At 39.6% G+C, this 26902-nt stretch overlaps 1 protein-coding gene and 1 long non-coding RNA gene across 3 annotated transcripts in view; one reads left to right on the forward strand and one right to left on the reverse strand.

The window, feature by feature from the left end:
- Positions 1 to 25580, forward strand: LTA4H (leukotriene A4 hydrolase). Of its 2 annotated transcripts, XM_054574678.1 has the most exons (19): positions 1 to 268; positions 4863 to 4993; positions 6321 to 6441; positions 8751 to 8819; positions 10513 to 10617; positions 11808 to 11860; positions 14209 to 14281; positions 14553 to 14693; positions 15581 to 15604; positions 16018 to 16088; positions 16550 to 16661; positions 17194 to 17338; positions 18251 to 18354; positions 18805 to 18875; positions 20295 to 20349; positions 21239 to 21334; positions 23679 to 23761; positions 24420 to 24524; positions 25194 to 25580. In XM_054574678.1, exons 1-19 carry the CDS (start codon positions 110 to 112, stop codon positions 25309 to 25311), a joined length of 1836 nt encoding a protein of 611 aa, XP_054430653.1. In that variant the 5' UTR covers positions 1 to 109; the 3' UTR covers positions 25312 to 25580. The 2 variants fall into 2 exon arrangements, with proteins under 2 accessions (XP_054430653.1, XP_054430654.1); XM_054574679.1 differs by lacking the exon at positions 23679 to 23761.
- Positions 17529 to 26902, reverse strand: part of LOC129071405 (uncharacterized) — a 12238-nt gene continuing 2864 nt past the window's right edge. The window contains exons 2-3 of the long non-coding RNA XR_008529239.1: positions 20687 to 20952; positions 17529 to 18173 (exon numbers count right to left, since the gene is read on the reverse strand). This is a non-coding gene — a long non-coding RNA (uncharacterized LOC129071405). The remainder of the gene's footprint in view (positions 18174 to 20686; positions 20953 to 26902) is intronic.

Consider the following 26902-nt stretch of genomic DNA (forward strand, 5'->3'; position numbering starts at 1 on the left):
CTCCTCCTCCTGTTCTTAACCTCCCCGCTTTTGCCTCTTGCCCTCAGTTGAGGTGTCTGGCGGCTAAGTGTTGGGGCGCCGATCGATTGCTGCCGAACACCCCAGAGCCATGCCAGAGGTAGTGGATTCGTGCTCCTTGGCCTCTCCGGCGTTCGTCTGCCGGACCAAGCATCTGCACCTGCGCTGCAGCGTTGACTTTACTCGACGGGCACTGATTGGGACCGCCGCGCTCACGGTCCAGTCTCAGAAAGACAATCTGCACAGCCTGGTACGGTGGGTCGCGCGCCCAGTGCCCGCCTCTCCTCGGCCACCCCGCCTCTCCTCACTCACCCGTCTGCGGCCTCTTCCCAGCCCCGCGCCCGCGCCCTCGCGCATTCCGCGCATCCCTGGTGCTCCTCCGCAGCCCTCACTCCTTATTCTGCACCTCCTCCCTAGCCCCCTCTCATTCCTCAGCGTCCTCTTCTTCAGCCCCCCTCCTCCATTGCGTCTCCTCCCACCCCTATGTCCGTGCCTGCATCCCTTCCGTCACCCCCTTCGTGTACTCTAGGGTCTTCTCCCTCCAGCCCCTGGGCACATCCTGGTGTCGCATCCCCGCCGCGCTCCTCACCCAGCGCTCGGGTTTCATTTTAGCACGAATCCCCTCACCCCCGTAATACTAGTTCCCAGCCCTGATTTCCCCTGTGGCCTCCCCATTTCCTCGGCCTGGAGCCCAGAACTCCCTCCTCAGGCCCCAGAGTTCTTCCAGTCCCCAGGGCACCTTTCTCAGTCCACACTCTCATCTGAGTGTCGGACTCACATCCTGCCTTTGCCTGATCCCACTCCTCCTTCCCAGGCACCTTTATTTCACCCCTTAGGTCTGCAGGATACTTCCCTAGGTCTCACTGCCAGGCGTTCCCAAACTCCTTAGGATTCCCAGCACCAGACAGACCCCACTCTCTGCCCTCCTTTGATACTTTCAGTCTCTGCTAACTCTAAAATTATCTCTTTTTCTCCAGGGTCATGGTCCTTACTACCTTTGATTCTTGCCACTGTTCTCTTCTAAGAATTTAAGAACGTCTGGGCCATTCAAGATTTTTAAGGATGTCTTAATTTAATATATTAGTTGTAGGTTCCAAAGAGCAAGTAATGACTGTACTTCTTAGAAAAGATGTGCTTCTACAAGCTCTCCAGCTACTTGAATGATGAAAAACTTGTTTAGATTTATGGAATTTTATTAAATTATTTTATCTGTACATAACCTGTTTTCAGTGTTCTCACTCAAATTGTCTAATAGTATTTGCATTGCACCTGTCACCTGGAGAATTTCATAGGTGAGAATTTTAGAAATACAAGGGACAAGAAAAACAGTGTATTTTGCATAAGGTAGCGTGGTGATATCTGGCAGGGGTGTCTAACCCACCGCCCAGTCACCTGTGGCCCTGGATGGCTGTGAATGTGGTCCAACACAAAATTATAAATTTACTTAAAACCTTTTTTTTTCTGCTCATCAGTTTTCATTAGTGTTGTGTATGTAATGTGTGGCCCAAGACAACTCTTCTTCTTTCAGTGTGGCTCAGACACTCCAAAAGTTTGGACATCCTTGTAAGTTTAGGTAAGAATGTGGTTTTCATGCCTCTTTCCTGCTTGTGTAATAGACCTGTATTTTGAGTTCATTAATATGAACTAATATAGCACATAACTTCTTTACCCTTTGTCTGTTAACATTTTGCTACACTAATTCTGATTTGAAAAATAGGTCAACCTCTCTATGTATAGATATGTAGTCACCAAAAGTACAATATGAAGAAAATAAAAGTATTCTAAGCAGGAAGGTGGCTACTGTCTTACAGGTTGTACTTTGGTCTTCTTGAAGTACCGTATTATCTTTTAATTGCAAGCAGCTTATCCCAGAAAGGATTGGCAGGACTAAAGTCCTGTTTCAATGCAATCTCTCCTTTTATTAAAAAAAGTGAATTTAGATATCTTATCACTGCTTACTATGACCTTGCATCTACCTGTTACGTAAAAAATAAAACTTTACCTCTCTTCCATGAATAAGCAATAGCCAGGAAGACTCAACTTTGAAAAGAATACCAATCTAAAAATCTTCCCATTGTTTTTACATACCTCAAATCCAGAAAAAAGATTTTTAAATTATGATTTCTGGTTGGCATGTCTGTTTAGTAAATCAGAGCCTGGAATTATAATTTAGATTTTATACAAGGAAGGCTAGTTGTAAGGTGACATCTGTTTATAATTGTTTGCTTATTTATAACAATAACCTAGACCAAGAGTTTGGTTTTACCAATTTGCAGTTAGGTTGTTTCTTCCACTGGATTATGGACTCTCTTAAAGGTGGGAATGGTGTTTCTTGTCTCTGTGTATATAAAGAACACTCAAAAGTGTGATGAATTGATGGATGAATTCAATTAGAAAATGGTACCTAAGCTTAATATGGCTGCACTGATCATAATGCTGACTGTATCTTGGAGGTGAGGTGGCCTCATGCCTCACCGTCAGTCACCATTGCCCTAGAGTGGACCGAGGGCCAGTGCTGGGTGAGGACCGCATGTGTTCTTTTCGTTCCCCCTTCTCGGGTCTGCGATGCGGAGGAGTGCTGGCGAAGCTCTAACAGGACCCATTCCCGGCTTTCCTAAAACTCTTTTTCAAATGTTTTGTTATTTGCACTGAAGTTTAGTGCTTATTTGTGATCATTGGAATTTCTGATTTTTAGGTATTCTTTCAGTTGGTGGCTCAAAAGAGGTTTTAACGTCTCAGCCAAGATCATATACTAGTTAAAAGGCAGAAGACAGGAAAGGAACACAGGTCTTTCTGACTGAAAACCCTCTAGTCTTCACTAAGTGAATGGCTGAGCTGGGAGTCAAATCAAGGTGGCTTTGGTTTTGCTTTGAACACATAACCCCTTGGGTTTTTTGTTTGTTTGTGTTTGTTTTTTAATTACAACACCCTGCAAACAACAAGTAGAAATGAAAATAAAGGCATAATAAGGCATAACACTTTTTTATTTAAGCCCTGCTTTGTTGCAGAAAGAATTTGAGACTGCTTAAGACAGCATATATAGTATAATAAGATTAGAGATAAAGGATTTAGGCCCTGGCTGGTTAGCTTTGTTGGTTGGTTAGAGCATCGTCCCTATATGCCAAGGTTGCAGGTTCGAAAGCATGAGGACACTATGAAAGAAAAACTTGTGAATTGGCTACGTGGGATTGGGAAGTGGGATCAACTATGGGTTATTTGAATGTTTCGTGTTAGGTACCTTGAGGAGTTCCATTAACAGAACAGAGAAGTCAGGGAAGAGAGCTGACTTAGGGGATATAATCATGGCTTCGTTTTTAGGAGCTTCTTGAATATGAGGCGGTATTTCCCATGGAGATGTTAAGCAAACAATTAGAGACATCCAGCTGAGGTCCTGGGGGAGGGTACAGCTGTGGAAACAGATTGGTGGTCATCAATCGGCACAGTGATATTAGTCGATGATATGTGCATAACTGAGGTGGGGAGTGAAGAATATGGTAAAAAAAATCTAAGGACTGAGACTGGAACGTTGGGACATTCATATTTAGGGGTTAGGAATGAGGGGGAGGAAAAAGCATTCGACAAGTAGGAGAACCGTTTATGGGTAAAATCAGTGAAGCCAAGGAAAGGACTTACAACAGCTTCTGTGGTCCATAAGGACCAAGTGGACAGAGGTCAAGGTTATTGAACAGAAAAGACCTACCAGTCAGGACTGCCCTTTCACCAGTGAGCAGAGGAGCCAGAAGCCAGGTGAGGAAGGGGAAGGGAGAAGAGACTGATGAGCAAGTGGACATGGCAGCCATAGATTGCCCTTGGAGTTTAAGAAAGGAATGAGAGAAATGAATAGGTACCAAAGTGAGCAGAAGGATCAAGGGAAGTTTTAAAAATAACATGGGTGGCTTGCTTGGGTTATTTGGAAACAGTCTTGTGACATAGAAAGATTAAAGATTCTAGGACAAGAAATGATTTGAGAGACAGTGAAAGAGTATGGAGTCCAGGGCTCCGAAAAGGGATTATTGGGATGGAAAATACTTAATATGTGCTGCCATTTCCTTCCTGCCCAAAGCAGTTGTCCTTAGTCAGCCATGGAAAGTAGCTGTGCTCTCCCAGTCGTCAAGGTCATTGGTCAGAGTTGCAGTACCCAGTTGGGCTTTTTCTAGATAGACAACAGCAGCAATTATAGTTTGTTTATTTGCATAACAAGTGCCAAGATTTGTTTTAATTTTTGGGTATATGAAAGTGCATAGGAGCTGGACTATATACTAGGAAGAAACGTAAGATATATTGAGTCATGATGAAAGAAACAAGTTATTCAGGGGTTTCCAACCTTTTGACGTCTCTGGGCCACACTGGAAGAAGAAGAGTTGCCTTGGACCACACATTAAATACGAAAATGCTAATGAAAACTGATGAGCAAAAAAAAAAGGTGTTAAGTAAACTTACAGTTTTGTGTTGGGCCTCATTCATAGCCATCCTGGGCTACATGTGGTCCGCGGGCTGTGGGTTAATTTTTTCATAGCAGAGAAGTTTTAGGACATAGGAGCAAAGGCATTTTAATTTAAGTTTAACTTCTACTAAAATCCCAAAAGTTGTGTGGCTATCCCAAACTTCCTTATCATTATATATGCAATTCATGGAACCCAGAAACTTTCAGGAAGTTTGGGTCCCGAACGATGAGGGCCTGTACTAACATTTTGACTCTTCATTCCTGAAATTTCACTCTGGGCCTTACTTTCCTTAAGTAGCTAGTTCTACTCTGTAATCACTGCATTGAACCTTTGGCTAACAGTTTTCTCTGATGTATAAAGCTATTTTCTTATCATTTAAAAATATTGATTTAATTCTAGATTTTGGATACAAAGGACCTCGCAATAGAAAAAGTGGTCATCAATGGACAGGAAGTGAAATACACTCTTGGAGAAAGACAGAGTTACAAAGGCTCACCGCTGGAAATCTCTCTTCCTATCGCTCTGAGCAAGTACGAGTGTTGTCCTCTTTAATAGCTAAATATTGGGGGGAATATATTTTTAGTTAGACATTTTTTGTTTTCTCTTTTTAGTTTGTGTGTATGTAGTAATTGGCACACTACGTCTACTGATCTGCTATTCAGATTGAAGCTTATAGTGAAAATTATGTCCTTAAGACACTAAAGAAATTCATTGTATGAAATAGTCAAGGCTAGGACTTTTCATATCTGTTACTTTTTTACTTACCATTGTACTAATATCTAGTGAAATGTGGTAGTGGGAGCATGCTATCTTAAGGAGGCATTTCAGGATCACCTGGGAAGCTTTTGCAAGCTGCACATTTTTTTAAGAATGCAACTGTCAGAATTGTCATGTTGAGAATATATTCCACTTCTTGGTATATCGGAGAAGGGAAAAAGGTAGGAAACCATTGGAGGAGGAGAAGGATGATCTACCTCACCTTTCAGTGGTCAATGTTTTCATGCCTTCTCCTTCCATTTAAGAAAAAGAAAGGAAATCCCCACACATAATGCTTGAGGGGGATATAATTAACCCCGTCCTACAGATGCAGAGACTATGGCCGAGGGAGGTCAAATAATTTGCCCAAGTTCACAGCACCAGTAGGTGGCAGAGTCAGGACGCAGACACGAGCTCAGCTGTGGTCGCCAGCAGAACCTTGCTGTTTCCGCATCGCTCGCGAACGATCGCGGGGCGGGGCGGGGCAGGGCAGGGCAGGGCAGGGCCTGCGGCCAGTGTTTGTTATTTCCAATCCATCACAGACTGATACGTTTGCAAAAGGCAGTAAAAATGAAATACAAGGAAGAAAAGATTAAATACAAGCACATATTTTTTATTAGTAGATTCAACAAACAAAAATCACTCTTAAAAGTTTCTAAAAGCGTATTCTCAGTGTCTTGACTTACCTTGTCCAGTGAGAGTTTGCACACCAGCACTGTTCCACGGCATACCCTGGCACCCACTGCTATATGGCAGTTGAAGTTCCAAAATTATTTCTTCCGCTTTCCCACTATCATAAAAGATGACATGGTATCACACACACGAAAAAGCATACGACACACGGTGGGGTATTTAACTAGTATTAGTTTCTGTTATATGTTTATGAGCAGTTAGCATGACAGAATGTAAAGGACCACCGTCGGGCGTCAGATAGGAATGTGAGAGGCAAACTTACCCATTTAGGGTGTGACATTTCTAGAGCTTGATCTCAATCAATACCAAGACCTTGTGAAATATTATGTCTTATTATTCAATGTTTGTCTTATGAATTCAAATTTTAGATTGTTATACTGTACTAATATACTTGTTTGCTTCATTTAGAGATCAAGAAGTTGTTGTAGAAATTTCTTTTGAGACATCTCCAAAATCCTCTGCTCTTCAGTGGCTCACTCCTGAACAAACTTCTGGGAAAACACACCCGTACCTCTTCAGTCAGTGTCAGGTAAAAGGGATTCAGAATTATTTGTTACTCCCAGCTCATGAAGTTGAAGGAAGCAAAGTGGACAGTGGTCTCATAGATAGATACATGGACCTTACCTAAGATAGCATTTTAATTTCTCTTATATTGTAAAAATAACATTTTTATTTATATCTCTCACTGTTAATACATTTACATATTACTTTTAAAAAGAAACTTCCTTTAACTTGAAAACATATTTACTTAGATTAGACTGTATAGGTCATATTTATAGTTATATCCCCAGCACCTAGCATAGAACTTGTCATAGAGTGTGCACCTAATAAATGGTCATAAAATGAAAGGAAAACAGTAATAAAACAAAATATGTATTGATTACAAACATTGCTGACAATAAAGAAGTACAAAGTGAAAGATCAGATTTCCTAATTCTGCCTAGACATCATTACCCAGATGTAGCCACCATGGAGTTTCATGTATAGCCTTCCCTGGGTTTTCTTACACATTTACAAATGTATGTATTAAATGTACCTTTAAAATAATATGGCTTAAACTACTTCTGATTAAAATCTAAGAATAAAGAACCATTCAATAGAGACAATCTATTACAAAGATAATAAGTATCAAACTCTCTTCTGAAAGAAAAGAAACTAATTCCATTAGTAGTTAAATAGTTGACAATTAAAGGAACTCAGTTAATTAACCATTTACTATATTTCTAAGCATTGTTAGATATTTTACATAATTAAATCCTCTCAATATACCTTTGTGACAGGTATAATGACAGGCTCAAATTTGAATGCAGGTCTATAAAAAAGGAAGCAATGTTGGCACATGAATTAGACATGTTTATTTTCTATTGACAACTGAAATATATTTTTAATCTAAGAAATCCTTAGTTCAATAATCTGGCAGAGACAGAATGCTCTAGGCAAGAATGTACAAGTTGTGTACTCTCTCTTAGTGATATCAGATTCTCCGTAATTCTTTCTCATAGAATGTCCATAAACTAAGGTTGGCAAGAAATGCAAGATTTGTGAGCCACAAGAATGTGAATTTTGAGTACCGGCAAGAGTTTTTGAAATAGAGGAAAGAAATTTTAGTTAAATTCAGAAATTATGGCGGTTGATAAACATGTAGACCTGATTTTGTCTGATAAATTTGCTTACAGTTGGTCTCTGTGCATATTTGCCTAGGTTTGGCCTAATCTAGTGAAATACAGATAAAAACCCCTTGGCATTGCCCAGTCACCTAGCCAGAGACCATGAAGGAGCTCTAAAGGCACAGTCTTGGAACCTCATTTTGGGAGAGAGAAAGGTGGCCATTCTAGTTCTAGTTAATCCACCCAGAGGTCAGTTGGGATCTCGTATCTCTGGAGGATCAACTGTATCTGAAGTGAACAGGGCTGAAGTGTAGGGGTTTTAAGGGAGTTTGAGGTACCATGCAGTCTGCCTAAGAATTATAATAACTTCAGAGACAGATGTTAGTATCAGTATTCCTTTAGGCTCAGTAGACACTAGATGAGGCTGGAGTTCCTTTGCTCACCAGCAGTAGATACAGACTTACTTGTAAACAGGCCAAGATATAAAATTGTAGCTGCTCTGGCCATCTCCTCAGTGGAACCAGTGTGCTTATGACAGATCGATGTGGAAGCCGAGAAACACTTTACGTGTTGCGTGAATGAATTTGTCTGCATGGTCTGGAGAGTATTCGTTCTCCCTCCTTTTCTTCCTAGGTTTTGCTTTCAAAGTCTGTTGCGAGATGGAAACATCAAGACGCTAGCAACATTTCCCAAGCCGTGTTTCTAAGAACACTGGCTTCCCATTAGATATTAATAACTAACCAGAGAAAAATGGGTTTCATGTTACAATAAGTATGAGAACCTGAACAGGTTTCTTTATTGTAGGTCTTTCCAGAGACTTCAGGAGGCTAATGTTTCTAGGGACTCTCCAAGGCAAGGACGTTGTATGCCAGCCACAGTTTCCAAATTTATTTCACCAAATAGCCCGTTTTCCCTTGGGTTTTTCCTTGGGGACCCTACCAGCTTCTCACTGGGCACCACTGTTACTCAGAGCTCAGTGTAAGAAACACGGGTTAACAAGGCTTCATCTTTCAGCTGAAAAGTGAGCACTGACCGTGCGTTAAAGTGGAAAGTCAGATATTTTAAATCTACAAATTGATTTTTGCTACTTTAAAAGATCCCAAGAAATGTGAAATGTATTCTTTTTTTTTTTAAAGTGTCTAAGAACAATGCTGCAATTTTCATGATTTTTTAGTGACTTGGTTTATAAGAAAGGGAAAAAGCTGTTTCTTTTTCTTCCTCCGCGTCCCAGGCCATCCACTGCCGAGCCGTTCTCCCCTGCCAGGACACCCCATCTGTGAAACTGACCTACAGTGCGGAGGCAAGTACCCCGAACACGTGCTGCACTCAGTGGTCCAGAGAAGGGAATGGGGATAAATGATAAGCAGCGATCATAATTGAATTTTTACAGCTGGAGATATTTCACTAATTAAATTCTACCTAAAATATGTAAAAAAGAAGCTGTGGACCTCATTTTGAATCTCTCCTTTGAAGGCAATTTTGAACACAAGTGTAAAGAAAAAAAAAAAAAGAAAGAAATGAGTGGCATTCTGAATTTAAAAGAAATTCAGAATCCTGGACCTAAAAATAAGATTTTGGGAACAATTTTTTTAACTTTAAGAAGTTGACATTTGCAGGATTAAAAGTTCTACAAGGACAAGGATATGGGGATTGACTTAGGGAGGGGAGAGAGTGCGGCTGCGTGGCGCGGGGAAGGGGAGAGAAGGCCAGAACAACTGTAATTGCACAAGCAATAAAAAAGATAAACAAAAAGTTCTGTAAATCTACTCTATACCCATGTAAGCATCTAACAGGCATATATTACAAATTTGTCTGTATACATTTCAAACATATTCTTGTCATAGGTACTGCTAATCCTTTTAGGAAAAGGTGGATTATAATTAATAAATACCATTTTTAGAGGCCAGACCTACTTAGACCAAGCAGATAGAATTGAGGACCAAGCTACCGTTACTGAGCCTTCTAGAACAGTGCTATAGAAAACTACACTTGGAAGCAAAGAATCTCACATTCTGGACTCTTCTCTACTACTTAACAACTGTATGACCTTGGACACATCTTACGACCTCACCACCTCAGTTGTCTCATCACTGTAACATGTCAGTGTGTAAATGAAGGGAAGAAGTAAACCAGATTATTTCCTGAATGCTTTTAGTTCTAGGATCCATGGTTGTAGCCGCATTTGGTTTTAGGACTCCAGACTCCGTGTCTGCCACAGGAAAAGCTTTACATGCTAGGCCAGGCAAGAACAACAGGAGAATCCGCTCTTACTAGAACGGGTGCTTGCTAGATCATTAATATTCAGAGGATAGTCCTGATTCTGGCATTCACTAGAAATAAAACTTTCAGAATCATGGAGCTGAGGTGCACATTTAAGTGACCACATGATTTGCACCAGAAGGATTTTTTCCATACAAATTTCCAGACAAAAATATTTCACAGTTCTTGGCAATAACTTTTAGTTTCTTATATCATGGCCCTTAAAGCGTTCTTCTGCTTGTAACTCCAAGTTTATCTTTTAAATATAAAATTGTTCAAAACTGTATTCTCTGTCCTAAAGGTGAACGTAGGATCCTTTTGAACCTGTTTTAAGGGTGTAGGGGGGTGGCTTTCGTTGCCAGGCATAGCGCTGGGCTCTTCATGTATATTTTTTATTCCTTGCAGCAATCCTATAAAGCATTATCCTCATTTGATGGAGAGACTGAGGCTCAGGGACGTTATATGCCCAGGTCCAGTCAGTGGAAGAGCTGGGATTTTAATTTAGTTTCTACCAAATGTTCTAAATATGGATAGATGAATGGTTAGATAGTTCTTATTTACTTTTAAAGATGCCAGTTTTACATTTTACTAATTCTATTTACAAAACTGATAACATATGAACTTACTGGATTCACAATCAGTTAGTCACGAAGGGGAAGAAAGGGTTATTTTATATAAGTAGTTCAAGAAACATAGAACCTTTTACTTATAACTTGAAATGACCTCTCCATTAGGTGTCTGTCCCTAAAGAACTGGTAGCACTTATGAGTGCCATTCGTGATGGGGAGGCACCTGACCCAGAAGACCCAAGCAGGAAAATATACAGATTCAGCCAAAAAGTAAGTTCTTAGGGTCCAGATTTTCATATTAGTTGGTAGTTTAACTACAAATAGCTTTTACCCATCCAGAGAGCAAATTTGCTTTTGAAATATTTTCACTTGTTTTTTTTCTTCTTTTTTCTTTGTGCTTTTAAAATATTTCATTCTATGTACAGTGTTATATTGAAGAAGGAGGTTGCTGGATAGGCACAGTAGAAAGCATGCTGCATCCTGTTTTCCCTCATCCTAGACAATAGGAGGTCTCCTGTTCCTTTTTTGTTCCTTTAATTTTAAAAAATATTTTATTTATTTATTTTTAGAAAGAGAGGGAGAGAAACATCAATGTGTGGTTGCCTCTTGGGTGCCCCCTCCTGGGGATCTGGCCCACAACCCAGGCCTGTGCCCTGACTGGGAATTGATCCAGCGACTCTTTGGTTCACAGGCCGGCACTCAATCCACTGAGCCCCACCAGCCAGGGCTGCTCCTTTAAGTTACACTTTCTTCTGCCCATGTGCTGCAGTGTGACATGTGGTTGTTTAGTGTTTCCAAGTAGAAGAGCTGTTGTAGGCCAAAAAGCACTCTGTTATAGTTATTTAAGTTAAAATTTTATGTAGCTGGTAATTTTACTTATATCTTTCATCTCTAATGAATTGTGTATGTGTGTGTGAATCCCCTTAACATAATATGTATTTGAGCCACAGTAGACAATTTGGTTCCCACGCCAGCTTCTGAGAGTCCGAGCTCCCAAACCTTCAGCATCCTCTAATTGCTGGACTATTTTGTATGTTTTTTAAATACACTAGGGGTAGTTGAGAAAAAGAAATTTAAAAAAAATTTTTTTCAGTCAAGATAAGAAATCCCAAAAGACTTATGAGAAAGGTATGGTTGCCTTCTTAGAGGTTGATTTTTGAGAAATGCTTAAAATGTACCTTGTAATACTATGTGCAGTCATGTTTTTCGCATTTCAGAAGCTTTCCTTCCTAATGGAAAAAGGGAAATAGATGTTTTGAAATGTTTCACATCACTGTTTTGAACTACTTTTTCCCTTAAAAATGAGAACTATTCGAGAAGTACAAAAGGATAGATAGTAACCCATATTACTATTTGGATCTTTGAAAGAGAATTCACCTACTTTTAAATATGAATTGCCTTACTCTAACATTTTCGAACACTAATTTGAGCATGTGGTATGTTTTGCTTGCCCCCTTTAGGTTCCGATCCCCTGCTACTTGATTGCTTTGGTTGTTGGAGCTTTAGAAAGCAGGTGAGCTTTTGGACACATCTGGAGGTTTATGGAAAGATCAGACCTTAGGCATGTTGAACATTTGGGATTAATGGGTAGATCATTTGTGTGTCTTTCAAGATATCAAGCTGACAGTTCTAGAAAAATTCAAATCTAATTATAACATATAACAAATTAATTTTAAATTAAAAAATCTTTACCAGTTACTGACTGCCTAAGTTTTCCACACAGTGTAGAATCAGCATGCTCTTACCTTTCATTAGAAATCTGGATTCTAATGCGGGCTTGAACCAGTCACTTCTCACAGCCTCCTTGTCATGACCGAGAAACTCTCTCTCTCCTTCCTGCCCCATAAGGTAGACATGTGAAACAAATGAGATAAAATATACGAAAGCACTTGGAAACCTATAAATATTAGAGAAATATAAGATATTTTACCAATATACAGAGTGCCCTTCTAAATTTTTTTTGTTCTTGTTTCTAAACAACTAAAATAAGCATATCTGTAGTAATCACATTCTCTAAATTGCCAGAAACATAGATGTGATAGAGAAGTCAGGCCAACACAGGCTCTGATCCCAGCTCTGCAGTTACTACCTACAGCCTTTGGTCACTCACCTCCTTGAATTTCGTTTTTTTTTCCACCTAAAAGTTAAAAATAATAATATGGATTTCAAAGGATGTTTGTGAGGATTAACAGACCTAACATATATAAAGCTCCTGGCCTATAGGAGGCACTGACTAAATGCTAATTATAATAATTGTCACAGCAGCTAGCAGTTAAAAAGATCTTACTATGTACCAACTCCAAAGCATTATCCCATTGAATTCTCACATCTCTATACAGTAGATATGATTATGTTTTTCCCCTTTTACTAATGAAGAAAGCAGTGGTTGGTGAGTTGTCGTAACTAGAGTCCTGTAGCCAGGAAATATCAGAGCCAAGACCCAAACAAACCCAGGTCCTGTGAGCTCACACAGCGCAGGCCTGCGCTCTCTAGTACAGCTGCCGTGTGGCAGCTGCTATCCACGTGAGGCTGGAGAGGTACTGTAAACGTGAAGTACACACGGACTTTCTAAAGGCCTAGGATGAAAGAAATGTAAAATACTTAATCATTTTTTTATGTTGACTACAGGTTGCAATAACATTTTGGATATTTTGGCTTAAAATATATTAAAATTAATTTTATGTTTTATTTTGCTTTTTGAAAAAAAATGTGGCCACTAGACAATTTGAAATTACACATGTAGCTCTCATTTGTGGCTTTCATTACATTTATGTTGGACAGCGCTGGTTAATGTTGCTACTCCGTATGGTCTGCAGACCAACAGCTTTGGCCTCACCTGAGTGTTGGTTAGAAAAGCAAATTCTTGGGCCCTATCCCAGACCTACAAAATCAAAATTTGTATTTTAATGAGCTCCCCAGGTTATTTGTTAGCACATTAAAGTTTGAGAAGCACTGCTATGGAGTTTACTGCCTCTCTGGGGCAGGACACCGAGGCAAGTCTTGTTGCTTGGGGTTTTGTGGTGTATATATATTTTAGTTTAAGATCTGTATAAGTGATATAGTTGTATTTGTTACTTCCTTTTTTATTGTGGTTTTAAAAAATGATATGTTCCATCTTAACCATTTTTAAGCGTATGGTTTGGTAGTATTAACTATATTCACATTGTTGTGAATCAAATCTCCAGATCATCTTCATCTTGCAAAACTGAAGCTCTCTACTCTTTAAATAATTCCCCACTTCTGGCTCCCCCCGGTCCCTAGTAATCACCATTCTACTTTGTGTTTCTATGAATTTGACAACTTAAAGTATCTCATAAGTGGAATCATAGAATGCCTGTCCTTTGGAACTGGCTTATTTCACTTAGCATAATGTCCTCAAAGTTCATCCATGTTGTAGCACATGACAGGGCTTTCTTCCTTTTCTATTTGTTTATTTTATATAAGAGCATTTAGCCTTTAAGCACATAACCAAGTTTATATCCACCCTGTTGTGGAGTAACCTCTGAGCTATGACTGGGCTTCTACAGCTGTGAGACTGAGGGAGGAAACTAGGTCCCACATGTCTGACCAGAGCCTGTAAACTAACCTTTGAGGGTGCTGTGTCTCAGCTTTCATTTGGCCCAGACTGTATCTCAGAAAGCTGCGTGTCAGTTGCAGCACACACTGTATCTTGTATCTTGTATCTTATAAAAGCAGGCTTGTATCTCAGAGAGGACATTGAACCTCAGCCCTGCTCCTAGGCGCGTGGTAAATCACACTCCTCCTGTAAGGATTTGTGTGCAGTACTTTAAATATCTTTCTTAGAACCAGGTGCGTAATTTGCCTGGAATTTCTGTTTTACTAGGCTGTTTAATTTTGCAGGCAAATTGGCCCAAGAACATTGGTATGGTCTGAGAAAGAGCAGGTGGAAAAGTCAGCTTCCGAATTTTCTGAGGTTGGTCACATAGTCGCCCTTCTTAATAATTGTGGTAGACAACCATTTTAAACATTTAAAATGTGATGGGGTTAAGTGATGTGGTAAAAGAATCAAATACGTCTTATTTTATGTGACTTTATGTGACTGTGCATCTACTGCATTTTTTGCATTGTTTTCACTTAAAATAAGCATCGTTAACTCATAACTTTCATAGGAAGCTGTGTGTACTTTTAAGAATCTGTTATGGTAATGATGACGACATACAAATGTGTATGCATTAATTTTCCAGACTGAGTCTATGCTTAAAATTGCAGAAGATCTGGGAGGCCCATATGTTTGGGGGCAGTATGACCTGCTGGTCCTGCCGCCATCCTTCCCTTACGGCGGCATGGAAAATCCTTGCCTCACTTTTGTAACTCCTACTCTGCTGGTAAGTATAAATATTTTTTCTTGTGAAATTGCGTTCTCAAATATAAACCTAGGTATGAAGAACCTTAGACTCCTAATAGTTTTTTTAAATCTTTTATTTATATAATCCTTGTTTCTAATTTTATTGTTTATTGTGGTTACTATCATCTCATTATTAATTTGGCCATTTGGAAGGAAAGAATATTTTGTGTAAGCTGTTTGGGGAAATTAGGGGTTGGGAGGCTGTGTAACAATGATCCATTGGTGAATTATATGTATCCAGACAAAGAAACGACACCGTTTACACTTGGCATCATATCGGCACTGGTTAAAAAAAAAAACAAAAACAAACCTTACTTTGCCATGGTTAGGAAAAGATTAGGCCACAGTATATGCCTATATTTTAAAAGGATTAGGCCACAGAATATGGGATATTTTATATGCCTGCAAGGTGCCTCAAATCCTTCCTAGAGCCAAGTGAGTAAGATCAGCAATTAAATAAGTAAAATAAAATATATCATAGGAGACACTATAAACTTAAAATATATATATTGTGGGTAATAGAGAGAATAAAGTTAAGTAAAAGTAAATAAGAGCAGATACAAAAAAGGGAAGCAGAAGTGTTTTCTAGGAGTTAGAGACAAGTATACCTGCCCTGCAGGGGTTGGGAAAATTCTCTATGATTATTAGGAGAGAAAGAATTACGCTGCTCTTTAGTTGTGCATTGTTTGTTTTATTTCTTAATACATGTTTCCTTTGAACTCTTTGGAGTGCCATGCAGAGGTACAGTGAACAATTAATATTGGAATACATCTTGATATAGGTGGTCTTTTAGATATACTTTGATTTGTCCATAATTTGTCCATAATTTGATTACTGAAATACTAAGGTAATTTTCTTCTTTTTCAGGCAGGTGACAAGTCACTCTCCAATGTAAGTTGAACATTTATTACTGTGGTCTTACCTCATGAAGTAGTAAGTCAACCAAATTTAAAATACCGATTGCATTGTTATATTGAAGATAGGGTTATAAAAGAAAACTTCAGATTTCTTGTTGTAAGACATTATTACATTAACCATTAGAGTTTAACAGATTTAAGAACATTTTATGGTTTTATTTCTTCAGATGTTTATTAAATATTTCTAATGAACTGATGTACCCATTTAATATTTTTTAAATGAGCTAAATTATTTTTTGCTGAACTGAGTAACCATGTGAACCTCTCAGCTAAATGTTAAAAAAAAATGAACAACTGGAATGGAAAGAACTAGAATGCTTATATAATGAGTTCCTTTAGAATAAGGTAATCAGTTTTACTACTGATTTCGTTCACTATTTCCTTTAGGTTATTGCACACGAAATATCTCACAGTTGGACAGGAAATCTAGTGACCAACAAAACTTGGGATCACTTTTGGTAAAATTTATTATTCTTATTTATTGGTTCTTGTTTTTATTTACTTATCTCCCTGCTTCCCACCACTCCTAACTGTTTTGTGTGTATATCTTGCTTTTCCTTGATATCGTCTCTGGTAGATTTTCTTTGTTTTAATTCTGTAACACTGTCAAAGTGTTAGGTTGAATGGAGGCATTCAGTTTATGCTTGTTATTTAGATTCTGGGATAGTCACATTTCAGTTCGTGGACACCTAAATCCAGAACCATCGCTTAATTTTCCCTGCTGCCCTCTGCTTGGCTGGGCTTCCCATTGTTCTGAATTGAATGCAGGGAAGCCACCGAGGCAGCCTGCCTGGGCCGGAGTGGTCATGCTTTGCGATTGCTTTACACTGAAGAAAAGCCAAAAAGAAAATGCCTCATTGATTAGGATTCCTTTTCCTCTCAGCTATGACACTGTTTTTATTTTAATTTTTTTTTTCAGGTTAAATGAAGGACATACTGTATACTTGGAACGCCACATTTGTGGACGGTTGTTTGGTGAAAAGTTCAGACATTTTCATGCCCTGGGAGGATGGGGAGAACTGCAGAATTCGGTAAATGAGTCATACTTTTAAAAGCAATCATCCAAAGTTGTGTAGGTGTTCAAAAATTGAGGTTGGAAAAGCATCTGTCCTAAGTAACAACAAGAGAATCCTTTTTATAGGTGTGGAAAATCAAGAAGGTGCTGGTGAAGTATTCTGTTGAACCCTACCATAAATGTATTCATGACTAGTACAACCTCATTGGTCTTCACAATTAAAAGAGTTAGTTACTCTGTTTCAGTTTCATTTGGTATATTTGTCATTTTTAAGTGTGATTTCTGAAAGCTGAATTTGTTGACCAGGCATTGAAACATTTTTCTGGTCTTTTACAAGAATAAAGCTTATTATTGGGCAAGAAATACCATTAATAGACTCCCAGAAATTTATGCTAACGTATCCTGCAGTGTCCAGTCTCTAAGCTGTGTATGTTCTAGACTTCCCTAAAGTTATGCCCCTGAGGGAAGCTAGCCCTCCCCCTTAGCGCGTTTGCATGGTGGTAACTAGTCTTCCTGTTTGAACATTCATCTCATTTTGTGTTGTGCAGATAAAGACTTTTGGGGATACACATCCTTTCACCAAACTTGTGGTTGATCTGACGAACGTAGACCCGGATGTAGCATATTCTTCAGTTCCCTATGAGAAGGGCTTTGCTTTGCTCTTCTACCTTGAGCAGCTTCTTGGAGGACCAGGTAAGTCATTGGCATTTTCAGATTTTTTTTTTTTTTTTTTAAGAATAATGTGAAGAATAAGGAAGAATGTTTAACTGTTGTTTTTGCTCCATTTTATTCTTCCAGTTCCTTCTGTATGTAGCTACTGAAGAAATCTATATCATTACCTCCCTACTTAAAACCTTGACTAACCACTGAGTTCAGAACTGTGCTGCTTGAATGAAAAAACACTCATCAGTTTTTTAAAAATTAGGAAAGTAGTATACATTCACTGAAAAAAATGTGCGTGGTATAGTCTATGAATAACAAGGAAGAGCCCCTCAGCCCCTTCCCACTCGGCAGAGGCAACCGCTGTTTGCAGTGTGGCGTGCGTGGCTCCAGATCTTTTTCGAAGGGTGCATGAACACAGAGACAAATACATGTGTGTGATTATTTTAATTACAAAAAAGGAAGCATACTATATAGTCTACATTTCTTCAATTCAATATTTCACATATATCCTTCCATGTCAGAACATGCAAACCTGTCTTATACTTTCTGATGCCACCATAGTATTCCATCGTATGGAGGTGCTGAGTCTGTGTAACCTTCCCCCTTGCTGGACGCTTAAGTGCTCTCTGTTCATCGTTTCTGGCCATACTAGGGTCATTGCTTTTAGAACTTGTGATGTGTATTCTTTTTTCTGTGTCTTCATTGTGTGATTCCTTACCTGTAATTTCTCTTCTCCCTTCCACCAAAGTACATATATTCTTCAAGTCCCAACGTAAGTCCCACCTCCTTTTTTGAACATTCTTTCACTCTAAACAGTCCTCATTGACTTCCCTCTTCTCTGAAAGTTATGGTTAACAGTACAATGCTAAACACCAGAAAAAAAAAAAAAAAAGTTAAATAATTACCTTTCCATTAATAGACTTTTTTTTTTTTACTTCTTAGAGGTTTTCCTAGGATTCTTAAAGGCCTATGTTGAGAAATTTTCCTACAAGAGCATAACCACTGATGACTGGAAGGATTTCCTGTATTTTCACTTTAAAGATAAGGTTGGCTTTTAAGAGTTCTTTTATTTTTCATGCCCAATATATCTTTAATAGCTATTTGTTAGGCTGATCTGAATTACTTAATACTAGTACTGGTCTAGAATTTAAGACTCAATCTTGCATTCTATTTTTTCCCTATTTAAAATATCTCAACAACATGAGCTAGTGTGTGGAGTTACACTGTTTCAGAGAGATCTGCAATAGTGTTTTACAAATTTATTTTTGTATGCACTTTACATATTTTAATTATTTAACAGAACACTATTAATATAAATTTATTTTAGAAATGAGACTTAGAGATTATCTGGAGATGCCACTATTGACAAAGACATTATCTGGACATGCCAGTATAGACAAGATTATAGATTTAAGGACCTAAAAGTCAGTTTTAGATTTTTTTTTCTAAGAGAAAAGATTGTTCTGTAGAAAACCGGATGTTCTCACTGCTGACAGGTTGACATCCTCAATCAAGTTGATTGGAATACCTGGCTCTACTCTCCGGGACCACCTCCTGTGAAACCCAAGTCAGTACCCCCGCCCACTCCCTGGCTAATGGCCTCCTTCTCATCCTCCCAAGCCCCGGCGCTCCTCAGAATGTCTGAAAGGGTGGCCTGCCTTCCTGAAGCTGTTACTACTAGTTAGTGATGAGAGTGGAGTTCTTAGGTGTTAGAACCTCATACCTGAGGTCCAAAGAACAGGGTATTTAAATACAAGTCAGCTTAATTCATTGCAAGTAATTATTTAGAGCCTCCTTTTTGTACAAGGATGGTGAGAGATAGAAGAGTAAGATACTGCCCTTTCCTTGAAAACATTTGCAGTAAGAAAAATAACCTGCGTACTCTGTTAATCAGCATAACAGTGTTAGAAGTTACCATTCTTGTTTCCAGAGGAGGCAGCTGAGGCTTATCTACAAAAAGCGTCTTGCCCAAGGTTACACAGCAAGTAAGAAATAGGAGTTGAGATTCAAACGTTTGCTGTCTTAACCCCTCCAATATAGAGCCTTTTAAACTAAGCACCTTCCTCAGTCAGGCACCCGAACCCCGGTTTTCTGCAAGTCACTTGAGGATGCAAACTCCTGCGTGTCCTGACCAGGAATGCCACCCCTTTCATGTGGAGTATTCTTTACCCAGGCCACTCCAATCTCAGCACAAGAAGTACTCCATCATGGAAGCATTGCTTGACCTCTCTGCCCAGGCCAAGTCTCCCATTTTGGGGTTTCTTGGTGCCCTATATTGCCTCTTCACAGCGGTTGCCACAGTAGCAATTTTATATTTATTGGTGTGATTATTAGCCTCTTTCTCCTTCACTACATTGAAGCACCGTGAGAGTATCTGGGTTTGCTCATTACCTTTCTTCGGACCTTGCCACAAAAAGGGTTGCTTCCCTCCTTGGGCTAAGCCCTACCTAGTTCTTTTCATCACAACAGAAGGAAATTTCAGGCCACCAAGAAACAGACCAGCCAAAGGCTTTTTACTCTCCTATCTAGCGTTCCTTTTGAAATAAGTAAAGTTTAGTTGAAGGGGATTTATTTGCTGCCTGAGTAATCCAGGATCTGTGGTCCTTTTCGGTCTGGAGGACCCTGTTGTCCCGAGTGCCCAGAGCTGCCCCTGCTGTACAGGGGACCCTTGCCGTGCTCAGTGGAGGCCCAGCTCCTTCGGCAGCTACTACTGAAGCCCGTGACCTCCTTGGCTGAGCTGTTTGGCATTCTCTCCAGAGACTATTCAGGAGTTTCATTCATTGGGTATACAGTTAGATTTCCAAGTTCTTGGATGATGCCGGTAATATTTAAGTCAGGCAGAAGATTTCCTATTCCGAGCACCCTGGAGTTCTTGACCTTTATTTAAAAATAACTTTGACGTTTAAGTATGTTCTGTAACTTCAAAATCGCATTTATACAAAAGCATTTTTATCAATTTAATCTAATATTTTTTTCATCTTTGCAGTTATGACATGACTCTGACAAATGCTTGCATTGCCTTAAGTCAAAGATGGATTACTGTGAGTAATAATTGGTGACTTTTGACTCCTATTTGAATTGTACAAATATGTCTCTGTGCGTGAAGGTGGTGGGGCCAGGGGTGATGGGTACTTTACTCATGGGCTCACGTATTTGGAAAGGCTCTTTGTAAGTCATTTGTCCAAAGAGATGGGATACTATATCAGCCCCCAATGTGTGAAGTTGAAGGGGGAAAACAAGTAGATGTTGACAACATTGGTTCTGACTTTTCTTGCTTTTTTTCAACTCTTAAAAAAAGTATGCAAAAATATTTGCATCTTCTCCTTTCCTCACAAATCATTTGTAAGCTACTATTTCAAATACAGCTGCTGCACATACCATATAAATCTCAAATGATCTTGAGTGGCTGCTAATGCTAACTGCTAGGGAAGGGCTGAGGCACTTTTGCTGTGTCGGGATTATTGTCCATCTCTTGGAGACTTCATAAAGAGCAGCATCTTCGTGCACACACTGAAACGTAACCCTTAGGGAAGCCAGAGTGAGTATAAACCTTGGATAATTCTTTAATGGAAAAATTTAGGACTAATTCTTGTAGAGGAGGAAAAATAGTTTTTCTGTACCCTCTGAGTTGTTAGCTGAGATCCCTGTAATAAAAAAACAGATGAGCGTGAATGATATAAAGGATGTCAAAAGTTTCCTCCACTCTTACGATTAACAGTTTAATTTTTTTTAAGTAATATAGATACTAGGAATTATAGATACAGTGACAATCTCAGAAATATTAAAGTAGCTAAAGCTTAAATTTATTTTTTATAATTTCATATATTCTTGTATTTCTGCCTTTTTTCTTAATTTTTACTTTTATGTCAAATAAACCAATAAATACTGAATTGTACATGAACAGAAATAACCAGGTAACATTTATTTTAGGCCAAAGAAGAGGATTTAAATTCATTCAGCTCAGCAGACCTGAAAGATCTCTCCTCTCACCAGTTGATTGAATTTTTAGCACAGTTGCTTCAGAAAGTAAGTACTAGCTCAAAACCCTGGAAGTTAGAATGGGCATAAGGCACAGCATTTATGTTGAACCCAGCTTGGTTCCACATTAAATGTGGAAACCAAATGTGGAACCCAAATGTGGGTTCCAATATTAATGTGGAAACTAATAGAAAAAAAGTTATAACATTCATTCATTTACTTAAAAACATTTGTTGAATGCCTGCCATGCTTAGTATTGTGCTGAATATAAAAATATACATAAGAAATATATAGTCTAGAAAGAAAGGTCACACATGCAAAATTTAGCAATAAAAGGAGGTATATTTTAGTTGTCACTTGAGAAAAACTTAATTCGGAAGAAGGACCCCCAACTGGCATAATCAAGGAGGGATTTCGGAGGAGCAGGGCTTGCCTTGAGCAGAGCGGTTTCAGCAGGGAGGGAGAAATGCAAGTCAGAGGGAGCAGCAAGGGACAGAGCGGGCCCAGTGTTGCAGGCTAAGTCGTATCTCTGGTGAAGAAGTTAATGAAGATGACACTGGTAGGGTCAGATGGGGTAAGTCTTAAATGCTAAGCATTTTAGATTTTATTCTAGTCTCTAGGAAAGGATTTAACATTTTTTTTTTCATTTTTTTTGAAAGAGCTTTATTTATTTTTTATTATTATTTTTAATTCTTACTGGAGGACCTGCTTTTTAGAGAGCAGGGAAGGGAGGGATAGAAACAGTGATGTGAGAAGGAAACATCGATTGGCTGCCTCTTGCACACACCCTGACTGGGGACCGAACCCACAACCCAGGCATGTATGTGCCTTGACCAGGAATTGAACCCATGACCTCTCAGTTTACAACACTCCAGCCAACTGAGCCACACTTGCCAGGGCAAGGATTTAACATTTTTCACAAGCGAGTCATTTGATGAAATGGCAGTTATGAAAACTGCTGTGCTGGTGACGTGAAGGCTGGATTGACACGGGGAACGCTGGTGGTGACGTCAGGTCGGAGGGGGGGCTTGTGGGAGGCTAGGACATGAGGGCGGAGCTGGTGGGAAGGGAAAGAACAGGACAGATGAGAGGGACATCGCGCAGGATGAAAGCACAGGGTTTTGTGACTGACTGGATTTGGAGGTTAACAGGAAAGAGCTCAAGCAGATTTTAAGGTTTCAGGCCCAGGTAATTAAAAGAAGATGTGACACCAAAAGGAGATGCTGCATTTTGAGAGGAAGATGGTGACTGGGTCTCTGCTGTTACCTGACAGGGAGCTCTCAGGTCTAAGGACCTTGAGAGGGGAGACTTTGAACAGAACTTCCGGGGGAATCGATGCAAAATGAGGAATAGGATTGTAAGGCAAGAGGGACCTTAGAGAATCAATTATAGCACCTCAAGTCACCACGGCCTCACAGATGTCTGTAGCACCACTGAGTGGCCTGGGACCAGAAAGAAGGAATGTGACCGGAGGACTTGGAAATGGGGATGGCAAACCTGGGAGGAGCAAGGGGGCCTAGAAGGGACCTAACCAGCTGACCTCGCAGGTTGGGCTTGCAGTTTAGTTAAAACAAAGTCATTTGGGAAGGGTGTAGCTATCAGTAAGAGCAGAGATGCTTCGTGAGTTTTCTCAGGTGAGGTGGAGGCTGGAGAACACAGTTACCATTGACCTGGTGGCACTTCAGCCTGCACTTCACGGGTGCCTCGGACTCTTGTCCAAAGTGAACTCGCCTTGCTTTTCTTCACCCAAAGGTGTTCTCCTTGTTAGCGTGGGTTAAGATGGGCACAGGAGGTTTATGAACCTCCTGAAATTGTATTTATACAATTCAAGTTTGTGTTTATATGGTAAATGTTTTTTTTTCCCCTTAAAAAAGGGTCCATATTATTCAGATTCTGACAGGGGTCTGTAATGTAAAAGTTTAAACACTACTGTCTTGTAGAACTATAGTTAATAGTAAAGGGATTTCAGAGGAAGTATGCAGAGATAATGCTGGGAGGGAATTAGTGAGGACAAAATTAAGAAACTATGATTTAATCTGGAAAATGGAATAAATTTAAAATATATAAGGTATAAAGAGGAACTTGAAAGACTGTGGAAAGAATCTCAACGTTGATATTCATACATACTAAAAAGCCCAAAGAGCATAATTCTCTTTAAATTCTCTATGTACCTCACAAATTAAATTATCCTTCTGCTCCCAGTAGAACATCTTTATCCAGAATAAGTTTGCACAAAACTTATTTTAGGGTGCATTTGTTTCTTTTATTTTTATCTAACTTTTATATTATAAAATATTTAGGATTTTAATCTGGCTAAGAATTTCTCTCTAGCTCCTTTCTTCCAAGGAATCCTGTTGAAATGATACGTTACACTTTTTTATTTTGCTCTTAGGCACCTCTTCCATTGGGGCACATAAAGCGAATGCAAGAGGTGTACAACTTCAATGCCATTAACAATTCTGAAATACGATTCAGGTACATCATTTTAACTTGTCTCTGTGGAAGAAAGTAGAAAACTAGTTTCAAGGGTGGATTAAGGGAAAGCAGAGTATAAGTCTTGAGAAATCCTCGTCAAATTTATTGCTTCTATATAAATAATTAGTGTTTTTTAAGGAATAGTTGCAATACCTATAAGATGATAGTATTAATCTTTTTATTAGCATCTGTTTTAAGCTCTCACCTTTAAAAAAGTTTAGGCTTAAGGATTCAATGGTAAATAGGCATTCTTCCACAACTAGCCAAATTGACTCTGAAATAGGAATAGTTAAAAAAAAATCTCTGATTCTGTTATGTGGTTAATCTTTCTTAATTCAAATTGGTAGTGTGAGACTTAAACCAAACTCTTAATTCCTTCAGATTGCATATATAAGGTACATGAGCACCTCCTTACTCCAACCTTTTAAAATGTATGATCTTTTTAAGGAACAAATTCCTCTTCCTTCTCTTCTCTAATTATTAAATTGTATGTGTCAGTATTTGAGATTCTCAGAATAAAGACATAACATAGAGTGGTGTGCAGTGTCCCCATAAGGGGGTGACTCCTCATTACAGGAATTGTGTTCATGTGTACCTGTCACATCCTGCTCTTCCTTCTCCTTTCCTACCTCATATCCGCTAAAAATCCTCCTTTCAGATGGTTGCGGCTCTGCATTCAATCGAAATGGGAGGAAGCAATTCCTTTGGCTCTAAAAATGGTGACTGAACAAGGAAGAATGAAGTTTACACGACCCTTATACAAGTAAGAACCAAATCAAACTATGTTTTGAATTTATGTAAGGATGGGGAAGAAAAAAATTCTTAAGCAAATGTTTTTGTTGTTGCTAAAATGCTTTGTAAAATGCAATCTAAAAATAATACATATTTTTTAAGTTTTTTAAAGATTATAGATGGGATTTTTGCATAGGAATTAAGACTTACAAATATTTAAAATTTGAGATAATTTCATTTGCTTTTTTATGGTGTACCTCTTTGGGACCAAATAGGGTTGGACACTAATGAAAAGTAAATAAATCAAAGGCAACCTTATAGACACAGGAAGATCTTTAAAAGCAGTACAGGACAATTGGTGAGTAGGCAAGGACAAGAAAAATGTCTGAAGAAGAACTGAGCAGGTAAAACCAATGTTTTTTCTGATTCAGGTGTTGCAGTGAGGTGAAAGAGTAGGTTGCTGAACATAAAGGAATGCTTGGTAAAGGAAAAAAGTTGCATTTTGCCTTCAGGAGACATTAAAAACTCATCTCAGTGAAGTTATTTTGACTATGGATTTGGCAGGAATTCTGAAAAAAAAAATAGTCATGACATACATATCCATGATTAATCTGTTTGCTTTTCGTTTACTTTGCAAGTATAATAAAATTTTCCAAAGCAACGAAACAAATCGATATCCCTCCTTCTTCTTTTTCTGCAGGGACCTGGCTGCCTTTGGCAAGTCCCGTGACCGAGCCCTCCGCACCTACCAGGAGCACAAAGCCAGGATGCACCCGGTGACTGCCATGCTGGTGGGGAAAGATTTAAAGGTGGAATAAGGACCTGCTCGCTGCTCCTTTCAGACATTTCTCTTTTTTAAATTGAATTCATAAAGACATATAAAACTGCAGCTCCTGTTACAACTAGAAATGTCTTTTTACTTTTGGCTTTGTATTGTTTTGTCGGGGATTTTCATAAATAAAGCTGAGCTGCCTTACCCCCCACCAACCACCCGCTCCTCGGGCATGTTCTTTATAAAGTCAATTTTATAAAAGTTTAGTCTTTTGATTTATAAATGTAAAATTTTCGGTTTCATATTTTATTTTGTCCCAGTATGGTCACAGAATATGTCAGCATATTTACCTGTTATTTTAAGTTCTGTAATTTGAATCTGCTGCACACCAAGAATTCAGCACAATTAGGGTTTTGCCTTTTAGGTAGCAATAAACAGGAACACTCAGTTGGAGTTGCTCATCAGACCAGCTGGTGGATATAGGATGAACTTCCTTTATCAAAACATGGAAACTCTGGTGGGGACACTGTCCCTCATGCCTGGATCCACCTGCCAATCCACTGGGCGTGTCCTCTCCTGGCCATTAGGGCCTGGTGACGCCCCTAAACACCAGTGCTTCCCATCAGCCTGCTGAGGGTCTGTTCCACCCGCTTCATCTCTTTAGTGGTCGGCAAACATTCTTCCCCCACACAGCCTACAGCACGTAGGAAGGTTGGAAACAATACAACCACCTGATTCAAGTAAGAGAGCAGCAAAGTACGCCTGCGAATGCCAGGCGGTGCCTCGGCACACAGTTTGGGAACCACTGTTCAATTAGGCTTTGTCACTGACAGCGACCCAAATGACTAGAAGTCAGAAAGGGAATAGGGTTATTTTAAGGATACAGGGCAGAGGGAGGTTATTAGAACCTGTGACAGACGGAAGGGGATTGCCTGCAGAGCCATCGACACCCTGGTCCATTTCTGTTTCTCTGGCTGCCCAGCCTTGACTGTTGCAAATAATTCTTTCCATGTGGAGAAACTCTTAATTCCAAATTTGCAGAGGTGAGACTGACCCAGGTTGAGTCCACGCCTGGCCAAATAAACTCTAGCAAAGAGGAATGGTGTTTTGAGTATAAATGTGTGTGGGGGTGGGGAGGGGGTTATATCATTATTAAATACCCCCCAAAAGTGCCGATGCAGTGACAGAAGCCTCAAAACAGGAGCAAACACCCAAAAGGGGAGGCAGATGTCAAAGAGGCAGCTCCCTGTCCATCCCTCTTAATCCTGAGACCGCTGCTCTCGCTCTCCCGTGGGCGCGTGTCCACTGCACTGTGACTCTCTTCCTCAAGGTTCTGTTCTCACCTATCTTCCGTGCCAGAAACACCAGAGGCGAGAGTTCAGTTCAAATCCCTGGCCTATAATCACATTCTAAGTGGTCGGGTGTCAGCACATCCCTGAGCGCATGTGATACTTCTGAAGGTGACTCTGGCGCTCTAGGCTTACCCCACATTCTAAGCTAAAGCCATTTTTCAGTATCACCGATCAGTGCTACTGAAGGTGAATTGAAGGAAGGGACTCTGGAAGGGTGGTGTGGAAGGTGCTATGAGGGAGGTAGAGGGCGCTAAAGACAAACACCCAAGCAGGTTTACCTGGGGC

The sequence above is a fragment of the Pteronotus mesoamericanus genome, unplaced genomic scaffold, assembly GCF_021234165.1.
Source record: "Pteronotus mesoamericanus isolate MK-2021 breed Mesoamerican mustached bat unplaced genomic scaffold, CSHL_Meso_final contig_263, whole genome shotgun sequence".
NCBI lineage: Eukaryota > Metazoa > Chordata > Mammalia > Chiroptera > Mormoopidae > Pteronotus > Pteronotus mesoamericanus.

Excerpts from the sequence above, each read along its gene's own strand:
- LTA4H (XM_054574678.1), top strand. The coding sequence starts at position 110 with ATGCCAGAGGTAGTGGATTCGTGCTCCTTGGCCTCTCCGGCGTTCGTC. Across the intron at positions 8,820-10,512 it reads AACTGACCTACAGTGCGGAG|GTGTCTGTCCCTAAAGAACT; the intron begins GCAAGTACCCCG and ends CCTCTCCATTAG. Across the intron at positions 18,355-18,804 it reads ATTTTCACTTTAAAGATAAG|GTTGACATCCTCAATCAAGT; the intron begins GTTGGCTTTTAA and ends CACTGCTGACAG.